The sequence below is a fragment of the Lontra canadensis genome, unplaced genomic scaffold, assembly GCF_010015895.1.
Source record: "Lontra canadensis isolate GAN:19392208 unplaced genomic scaffold, GSC_riverotter_1.0 scaffold132, whole genome shotgun sequence".
In the NCBI taxonomy this organism is placed as follows: Eukaryota; Metazoa; Chordata; class Mammalia; order Carnivora; family Mustelidae; genus Lontra; species Lontra canadensis.
The window spans coordinates 1361440-1370652 of record NW_022631126.1 but is presented as its reverse complement, the minus strand read 5'-3'; the positions used below and the strand labels follow the sequence as shown (position 1 = coordinate 1370652).

Here is a 9213-nt window from a genome sequence, read left to right as displayed (position 1 = left end):
TTTTTTTTTTTTTTTTTTTTTTTTTTTTTTTTTTTTTTTTAAGAAAACAAAACCCGCCAACTCCGAGCCGCGTCGTAGCTCAGTCCCCGCCTCCCTAGCGGACTGTCGCGTGCAACAAACCTCCCTCGTCCTCTTGGAAAATAGAGTTCCCCGCCCCTCACTCGCTCCCTGCATTCGGGAGCTTTGGTCCTATCTCGGGGTTCTTTCGTTACAAAGCACATGAATGATCCCAGCCCCGACGCCTTTATGAAACTCGCTGAGCGGGTTTAAAAGCCCAAGTGGGGCAGGTCGGCTCGGGCTAATCAGAAAGGGTCAACAGCCGCGCCCCTTCCTCCTCCCCGGTGCATGCTCACAACAGAGCTAGCCACCGTGCGCGACACCCCGCACAAGTCCCCAGACAAGGCCTGGCTTGCCAGCTCTGCGACCCAGAGGCGCCCTGGGTGCGTCAGGACCTGGGTGGTCCCAGCAGAAAATAGTTGGAACCGGGCTGAGGAGCCCTCCCCTGACATCGCTCCCCTCCCCAGCCTGATCTAATAAGTGCTGGAGTTTTTGCAGAGAAAACGGTGGCGGGAGGGAGGAGGAGAGGATCCTGAGGGGAGGAAAGGATGCTGAGGGGAGAGAAGGCAGGAAGAGGAAGGGGGCAGAGGGTGTGGAGGGGGAAGGGAAGATGATAAAGGGGAGAAGGAAGAAAGGAATGGGGGAAGATGCCAAGACAGTGAAAGTTGAAAGGGGGACACCAGGGCTGGGGTGCAGGGAATTGGGGAAGTTGGGAGGAGTGCAGGGAGGCTGGGAGAGATGCAGGAAGGCTGAGAGCAGAGAGTCTGGGAGATGTTCAGGTCAGGGAGATTTCCAGAAGTGCAGGGAGGTTTCCAGAAGTGCAGGGATAGGGAGGCCAATAGGCTGGAGGGGATGCAGGCAGAAGTACAGGGAGGTTGGAAAACAGTGCAGGGAGAAGAGAGGCCTACGGTTGGCACAGGAGCCTGGCAGGATGCAGGAGCAGGAAAGAAGCTGTAAACAAGGCCGCTCAGGCTCTCTTGGTCCCTATGGGTGCGGGCCTGGGCCATCCATTGGGCTCCCCCCAGGGGAGGATGGGCCCAAGACAGCTCCCAACAGGAAGAAAAGTCTTGGAATGCGGGCAGAGCCCCTCACTTATACACTGTGGGAGAGGAGAGGGAGGGACAGACAGAGACGGTGGGGGGAGAGACAAGGAGAGACAAAGGAGAAGTAGGGAGGACAGACAGGAGAGAGCAGGGGCAGGGGTTAGTAAAGCTGCCCTTGCCAACCCTTCCATTCCTCCCGGCCTGTCCCAGACCCCCACTCACCGCCTAAGTTGATGACGCAGGAGGCGATGATGATGAGGACCCCCCCTACCAGCGCCACGATGCTTAAGAGCTTGGCCACGCGGCCCAGACGCTGGGCCCCATCCACGTCCCCCTGCTGCAGGCTGTTCCGGGACTGGGGTGAGGGTGAGGGGTGCGGCACCGTGGGCCCAGGTCAGGAGATGGCAGCCCAGCAGGGTTCAGGTGAAAGAGTTGTCCCAAGGAGACAGTCAGGCCCCATGGACAGTGGTTCGAGGGGGGAAAGAGGGTTGGAGAGGCAAGGGGGGGAGGGCACAGGTTAACAAGGCTGCGTGAAACCTATCCTGCCCTCCCTCCCACCTGATGGGCTAGGGCAGTGGTGGCTCCGAAGGGAAGGTCCCAGGGAGAGGCCAGAAAAGACCCCATACTTGGGAAGGGAGATCCATGCAGAGAGGAGAGGGAAAGCAAGATTACTACTCCTGGGGTTCAGTCCCAGTGGTGGCAGGAAACTGGGAGCCACAGCAGACCTGGGCCGGGGTCCCATGGGGCTCACCATAACAGCATAAGCGAAGGCCACGATGTTGACAGGCCACATGGGGCAGAAGCAGGACAAGATGGCGAGGATGATGTAGTCCCGAGGTTTCTGGGTGCCTTCACCCCCCTCCACCCCAGACCCTGCCAGCTGGGAGCTGGGGTGGCGGCTCAGGCTACCTCGGGGAGATCCGGGATGCCCACTGTGAGCCCTTCCTAGTCGGTCCTCCTCCACCAGCTGCTGTAGCACTCGGGGAGGAGCCCCGTTGGCTGGGTGGGTTTTGGTTGAGGGTGGCGAGTGAGGCTGCGGGGCTGGGCCCTCTTCCCCACCACCAGCCTGCAGGGGAACCACTGCCCCATTCTCCTGTTTTTCCCCCACGTTCTCAGTCAGGACCTCAGGGGTGGGGTCCTCCTGGGTAGGGGGCTCTGGCTGAAGAGCTGACTTGGGGGTGGGCTGGGAACCTGGCTGGCAGTCTGGCTGAAGGTCTGACTGTGGGTCCGACTGGGGAGCAGGCTCCGAGGCTGGCTCAGGTGGGGCTCCGGACCCCAGATCGGACCCCTGGTCTGCAGTGACCTCTTTATTCCCTTCTGGTTTGGGTGCTGGCTCTTGGCATGCTTCTTCGGGGCTGGGGTTGGCATTTGGCTCCCCTCCTGGGCTCGAGCTGAGGTCTTTGGCCTGAGCTGTTTCTGGGGCCCCAGCTGGGGTCTCTGTGGTTTCTGGAGCCAGCCCAGCTTTGGCTTCTGAGTCCACAGGGGCCCCGGTGATGTCTGGGCCTGGCTGCAGGGCCTCTGGCTCATCTGGGACCCCAGCTGGGGCCTGGAGAGGGCCAGTTTCGCCTTCAGAATGGCCAGGCCCTTCTCCTTGGGTTTGGGGACCCTCTTCTATACCCTTCATCTCCGAGCCCTCAGAACTGCTGGCTGCCATCTTGAGAGGGGAGAGGGGAGAGGACCTCGATGGAGAGGCTGGAGCAGCAGAGACAGCAGCAATCCTGAAAAAGGAGGAGACAGGTTTGGTGTGAGGAGGAAAGCGGTGGCTCTCATCACTGCAGCTGGAGAGGGATATGCTCCTGTCTTAGGGCCAGCGTTGGGCTGCCTCTGGGGAGAGGAAGAAAAGTTGGGGTTTCCTTTGCCTTGGGGTGGGACATCCCTGGGGAGGAGTGCCCTGCTCAAAGTCTTCAGCTCGGAGAGCCCTGGGAAGATTAACCCTTTTGTAAACAGGACCCTCCCAAGCTCTCTCCCTGGGCCCGCCCGACAAGATCCAGACTCTGAGATCCCAGCAGATGCCCCAGCACCCCGAAATCAACAAGCTGTGCAGACGCTCGCACACTCCGACAGGCAGACAGGCACACTGGGCAGAGGACCGATACTCACGTTCCACTCCCTCTGCGTCCTCCCTTCCTCCCCGGGCGCCCCGCGGGTGCAGTATTCTCACTGCGCGTCTGGGGCGCAGCGCCCCCGCCCCTCCCTGGGGCACCTGGGCTTGTCCCTTTGAGCCCCTTCTCAGCCCCTCTCGCAGGGATTCCCTCGCCCCCGGGGGACCGGCGCCTCCTCCTCCAATTGGCGTGGCGCGCCCAGCACCACCAGTCAGTCCGCCAGGCGCCCGCATTCCGGTGCAGCCCTCCCGGCGTCCGCCGTCTGTCCGCGCACTCCTACCCGCAGCCTCTGTCCATCCCCGTCTCACCTCGACGCCGGCCTCCAGACTGCTCCCGCTGCTGCTGCTACCGCCGCCCCGTTGCAGCAGCCGCAGCCCGGGAGGGAGCGAGTCAGCGAGCGAAGGAGGGAGGCGGCGGGTCTCCCCTCCCCTCTGCTCGTCCCCTCCTCTCGCTCCTCTCAGGTCCCCTCCCCTACGCTCTGCTGCCGCCACGCACCGCCCCCGCCCCTCGCTCGCCTCCCGCCCCTCCCGGCCAGCCCAAGGGAGCCACGCGTGCCAGGCCCCGCGTTACCCGGGCAACCGGCCGGGTAACCACTCGCGCCCCCTCCCTGCCCCTTCCCACGCGCGCTTCTTAGGGGTGCCCCCTTCCCAAGCCCCGGGCCCCTCCCGCCAACGGTCACCGGGGTTCCTGGCAGAGGCAGGGGGCTGGGGGCAACGGAGAGGGGTCTACGAGGAGACAGGACCTGTGAGACGGGCGGGACCCCTACAAGCAGAGAGAGGGGAAGGGAAATGAGGCAAAACTTGGGGAGGCTGCTCAGGAGCAGGGTGGGGCTGGAAGAAAAGGGAGCCTGCAGTACAGGAAGCCCCTCTCCCCTCCAGGAAGCAGCAGCAGAAATGGGTGCTGGAAGGCTCCCGGGTCCCTGGAGCAGGACTCAAAAGGGAATTCCAGGGCAGAGGCTGCAGGGGCTGTCAGGAATAAGAGGGGGCTGGGCCCCGGGCCCGGAAGCGCTCAATGGACCACACCAAGAGTGGAGGGAACAGGCGAGGGGAGAAGCGCAGTTTTTCTCGGCACCCTCTCAGCTCCCGGTACTAGGGCTGACGTCCCCACCCTTTCTACAGCTCACTCGCCCACTGTCAGCCCCCAGGGCCTTAAGGGTGTGCAGGTACTGGGCAGAGGTATGAGCCGCAGGCAATGGGTGTGAGCGGAGAAGAGCAGCATTTGTCTCCTGTTGGGGTTTTTAACCCAGGCCTCTTCAACCCTCCAGTGGCTATTCTGGGCCTGCCAGAATAGGGTATTCCCGGGAGCCCTGGGAGTCCTGGAACCTGCTCTCCAGCCACTGGAGCCTCGGCCCCACCCTGAATCTGGGCTGCAGCCGCTGGTGAGGGAGGAGCCAGAGCCGGGGAGCCACACAGGCCAGAGCAAGGCTGGGACCCGAAAGCGGACACCAGGCCCAGAAGAAATGCCTTGGGGGGTGGGGACAAGAACAATCCATCCACTCCAAAATCAGAGACAGGTTTTTATTTAAAATTTATTGTAATGGGGTCCGCGCAAAAGGAGGGGGGTGAAGGGTGGGGAACATGCAGGGGACACAGGAACACGATGACATGGCCAGGGCCACAGCTTCTGTCGTGGGGGAGAGGGATGAAAAGAAAAGGCCAGGGCTGGAGCTGGGGTGGAAGAGGGACGGGGGAGATACTGTGACTGCATTCCCCCCACCCCCAGGAAGCACCTCTAGTCCCTGGATCCCCCCATTTACCCTGGCACCCTAGAATTCCATCTCTTGTCCTGCCTCTGGCCCTAGTGGCTCCTTCTCTTGCTCCCCTTGACTTGTTTTCCCCTGACAGATTCTCAAGTAGGACAATATTTAGGGCCTGACCCCAAACAACCCCACCTCATGAAGGTACTACCATTGCCTTCCCTGCTTCTGCCCCTTCTCCAATCTCACCTTTTCCCCTCTCCGGGACAGAATCTTTGATTCCCCTCCTTCCTCTCCTCCCTCCCCCTGGAAAAAAAATTAAGAGGGGGGAAAAAAAAAAAAAGCACCAACTCCCCAGGGAGGGGCAGCAGACAGCATGGGTGGGGGATGGAAGGAGAACAAGGACCATCAAGGAGAAGGCTCACAGATCCCTGTAAGGGCAGGGCAGGGGGTTACAGAGAGGAGAAGGGGTGAGGGCAGTGGCCACTCCTGTCCTCTGCCACCCCTGCCCACTGTCCAGGGGGCTTCAACACAACCGAGGGGACAGGTGTGTGTGGGGTCAGGTCTGACAGGGAGAAGACAGGAGCAGGAGAAACAAATCGTTAAAACCTAGCGAATTCCCCTAAGAAACACCTCTTCTGCCTTTCCTTCTGGAGGCTCCTTGGTTGGTGGGGAAGTAGTGAGGAGTTGGCAGGAAGAGAGGGGGGAAGAGGAGACGGTACCAAGGGACTTTCCTCCACTTTCCACTCTCCCGACCACTAACTTGGAGCTCACCAGGGCTGGGAGGGAAGTGGCTGAGAGCTCACAGGCACCCCCTCAGCCCCCGAGAGGGAGCCCACAGCTGTGGGGGGGGCTGCCACTGCTGCCGCCGCTGCTGCTGCCGCCGCCGCCGCTGCCGCCATAGGACAGACCTCACCGGTACCTGTGTGGGCACAAATGCCAGGAGATCACAGCGCAATCCGATAGGCAAGAGCCTCGTCCCTCACCCCAGACTGGTTCCCAGACTCCCTCCCCTGGGACACAGCCGTTGCTCACTTCCTGTCTGGTCCCCGGAGGCTTTCCCAGTTCTCCTGAAGGGCCCTCCCTGTCCCCAGAAGTCTCCCTAGCTCCAGTGGTATGTGGGCATCCCTGGCCTGCCTGAGATCCCCTACTGGGCCGTTTGAGCCCCCTCGTCCCACACACCCCATCCCACCCCCCCCCAGCCATGCCCCACGCCTTGCCTGGTGGGTGCGGGGGTCCCCCTCAGCAGGTGGGCTGTGGCTGGGGGGCGTCTCCCGGGACAGGGGGGGCGGCCCCCCCCAGATGGGTCTGCATGTGGCCGGCCAGCTGGGCAGGGGTCTTGCAGTGCACGCTGCACAGCTTGCACAGGATGCGGTCAGCCCGCGGGGCCTGGAGCCCGTGGTCCTTCACCGCGTGGATGCGCAGGTATGCTGCTGTGGTGAAGCCTATTGGGGGGGTGGATTGGGATGGGGGATGGGGGGTCAGCCAGGCGGAGACCCCAGAGACGGGGCTGTTCTCCTAAGGCTGGGGACGCCCTCCTCAGATAGCCCTGTCCTCCTCCCACCGCATCCTTGGGAACCTGGGGCCAACTACTCTGTTGGGGCTGGTGGGGCACAGCCCCTCCCTCAGCTTGGGGCCTGGGTGCGTGGTGTCACAGCTTCTCAGCCTTGGTACCCACAGAACCTATTCTCCGTGGCTAGGGGAACCTCTCCCCGGGTGACAGGACACTGATTTCTAGCCACCTGAAAGAGTTGACCCTCAGCAGAGACGGCTGTGTCCCCTCCCTCCAGGGCCCCAGTCAGTCTCAGCCCCGTTACTCATTACTCGGTGAATCGGTGAAGCTGTTTAAAGCAGCTTCCTCTGCTGCTGGGGCATGGCCCCAGCAGGCCTGTTAAGCCCCGGCGGTGGGACTCCAGAGCAGGAGTGCACGGCACCGGGCCGCTCAAAACCCTGCCTTCCAACCCTTGGGAACTGGCTCTCTGGACCGCTCCTTCCCCAAAGCAGCCCCTTCCCCAGAGCAACCCACCCCCAGAAGCTGATTCTTTCTGGCAGCTCTGAGCCTCCAGTCCAGACCTCTTAGAACTTAACGAGGCTCAGTCAACCCGTCGTTGCTCCACTTGCTTCCTAAAGGGCTCTAGATGCCACGAGCCCTGGGCTACAGCACCTGGAAGCCTCATACGTGGAAGGGCCTCTGGCTTGGTCCCCACCCTTTGTTCCCGGCCCTCCCAGCGTCCCTCAGCATGTACCTTTGTTGCAGAGCTCACAGACATGGTGAGGGCCCTGGCTGTGCACCTTCATGTGGTCCGAAATATAAGCCGAGCTCAGCATCTTGCCACACACGTGACACGGCACCTTCTCCTCATGTCGTACTGTGTGCGCCCGCAGTCGGTCCTTCGTAGCAAAAGCTGCCTCACATTTCTGGGGAGGGGGGAGGGCCGTGGGGGGGTGTCAGGAGAGTTAAAGCTTCAGGGAGCGGGGAGAGGGGAGCAAGAGGTTAAAGGAATCAGAACCTCGGGGGTCTTTGATCTGTAGGAAATGGGAGTGAGATGACAAGGTCTTGAAGAAGGGATGGGAAAATGGGAGTGAAAAAGCAAAAAGGAGAGAGAGAAAAAGGGGGTCTGAGAGGCTGAACTCAGACAGCTACCAGGAGGATCAAAATCATGAAAACCGGGACAGGAGGAGGCGGTGGGCTTCCTACCTCGCACTTGAAGGGCCGTTCTGTTGAGTGCACTTGTCTGACGTGACTGTTGAGGTGATCCGGCCTGGGAATACGTTGGGGTCGGGGTTAGGGCCCTGGGGTGGGGACGCGCTCCCCGATCTTACTTCTCAGCACACCCGGCCTTCCCCGAGACGCCTTCATCCTCGCCCAAGCCCCAGGCTTCGGAGCCCCCGGGCGGCAGGAAATCCCTCCCCCTGCCGCGGGGCGGGCGGGCCCTCCGCCCACGCGGAGCCTTCTCACACCCGGAGGACCCACCTCCTCGGCTAAGTACCACCCCCTGCTCCCTGGTAACCGGGCGAGGCTTCCCTCCCACCTCCCGGGGAGTGGCTCCCGGTCCCCGGCCTCAGAAACCGCCTCCCGCCCCGCCAGCCGAGGCCAGGCCACCTCCAGCGCCGTCCGCCCGCCCTCCCCACCCGCCCAGTGGGCGGCCGCGGCCCCGTGCACACCGGGAGAAGCTCTTGCCACAGTGGGAGCAGTTGTAGGGCTTGTGCACAGCGCCGTCATGTGAGCGCACGTGGTAGCTCATGCGGTCCTTGCGCTTGAAGCGCTGCTGGCACACCGGGCACTGGTAGGGCTTCTCGTCCGAGTGCGACAGCTTGTGTCGGTTCAGGTGGTAGACGTCGCGGAAGGCCTTGCCGCACATCTCGCAGGCGTGGTTCTTCCGGATGCGCTTGCCCGAGGCGGTGGTGGTGACCACGCCGCCGGCGGCCACGGCGGCCGCTCCGCCGCCCGCACCCGCTTCTCCCCCTCCCCCGCCGGCGCCGCTCAGCTGGGGCACGCTCAGGAGGCTCAGGGGCACCATGGTGGGCATCTTCATAGCACCCGAGGGGACCCGGCCGGCCTTGGCTCCCGTGTGGATGGCCTCGTGCCTCCGGAGATTGTAGCCGTTCTTGAACTCCTTGGCGCACAGCGCGCAGATGTAGGGCCCCTTGCTCTTTGTCTTCTTCTCCAAGGCAGAGGCGACCGGGGCCACGGCGACCGTCGAGGTTGGGGCTACGACGGCGGTGGCCGCGGCTGCGGCGATGGTGGCGGCAGAAACAGGAGGCGCGGCCTCGGCCGCGGGCGCCGACACCGGCGGGGGCGGCGGCGGGGGCGCCGGCGGCTGCTTTAGAGCCGCTGTGTCCACTGTGGAGGCGGCGGCCGGGGCCGGGGGCGCAGCAGCGACGGCGGCGGCGGCAGCAGCAGCAGCGGCGGCGGCCGCGGCGGCGGCGGACTCCTGGGCGGCGGCGAGAACCGGGAGCAAGTCCACCTGGAGGGGCTCGGCCGCCGGGGGCTGGGGCGTGGGTGGGGGCGCCGGCGCGGCCTGCGAAGACAAGGCGCCGTGTGGGCCGCGGCCGCGGGTCGGCGCCCTCCCGGCGGGGCCCGCCACGGCCGGCCCCTACTCACCTGGAATGGACTCTGGGCGCAGCCCTGGGAGGCAAAGAAGCGGGACTGGAGCTCAGCCCCGACCTGCAGGGGGTTCTGGGCGTGACCCTGAGGTGGCGGGAAGGAGTTCATGAGGCCGCCCACCCCCCGGGAGTCCAGGCCCAGCACGGGGAAGGGGGGGGCCAGCAGCGTGCAAGGGAACACGGGGAACATGGCCTCGGCCACGGCGGG

The 9213-nt window shown here is 63.6% G+C and overlaps 2 protein-coding genes across 6 annotated transcripts in view; both read right to left on the bottom strand.

Annotated features, from left to right (window-relative positions):
* Positions 1-1077: 1077 nt before the first annotated feature.
* Positions 1078-2818, bottom strand: PRRT2 (proline rich transmembrane protein 2). Its single transcript, XM_032842651.1, has 3 exons — positions 1852-2818; positions 1323-1455; positions 1078-1156 (listed from the first exon to the last, which is right to left on the bottom strand). Exons 1-3 carry the CDS (start codon positions 2752-2754, stop codon positions 1146-1148), a joined length of 1047 nt encoding a protein of 348 aa, XP_032698542.1. The 5' UTR covers positions 2755-2818; the 3' UTR covers positions 1078-1145.
* A 2462-nt stretch (positions 2819-5280) lies between these two features.
* MAZ (MYC associated zinc finger protein) overlaps positions 5281-9213 on the bottom strand; it is a 4490-nt gene continuing 557 nt past the window's right edge. The window contains exons 2-7 of one of the 5 annotated variants that reach the window (XM_032842592.1): positions 9004-9090; positions 8064-8920; positions 7597-7660; positions 7145-7316; positions 6119-6343; positions 5711-5820 (exon numbers count right to left, since the gene is read on the bottom strand). In XM_032842592.1, coding sequence (XP_032698483.1) covers positions 6141-6343; positions 7145-7316; positions 7597-7660; positions 8064-8920; positions 9004-9090 — 1383 coding nt within the window. In that variant the 3' untranslated portion in view covers positions 5711-5820; positions 6119-6140. The other 4 variants (XM_032842589.1, XM_032842593.1, XM_032842591.1 and 1 more) reach the window with 4 other exon arrangements.

Bases quoted from the DNA above. Each gene is read 5' to 3' on its own strand.
- PRRT2 (XM_032842651.1), bottom strand. From the start codon at position 2,754: ATGGCAGCCAGCAGTTCTGAGGGCTCGGAGATGAAGGGTATAGAAGAG. The intron at 1,456-1,851 runs GTGAGCCCCATG...CCCTCACCCCAG, and splicing joins CCTTCGCTTATGCTGTTATG to TCCCGGAACAGCCTGCAGCA.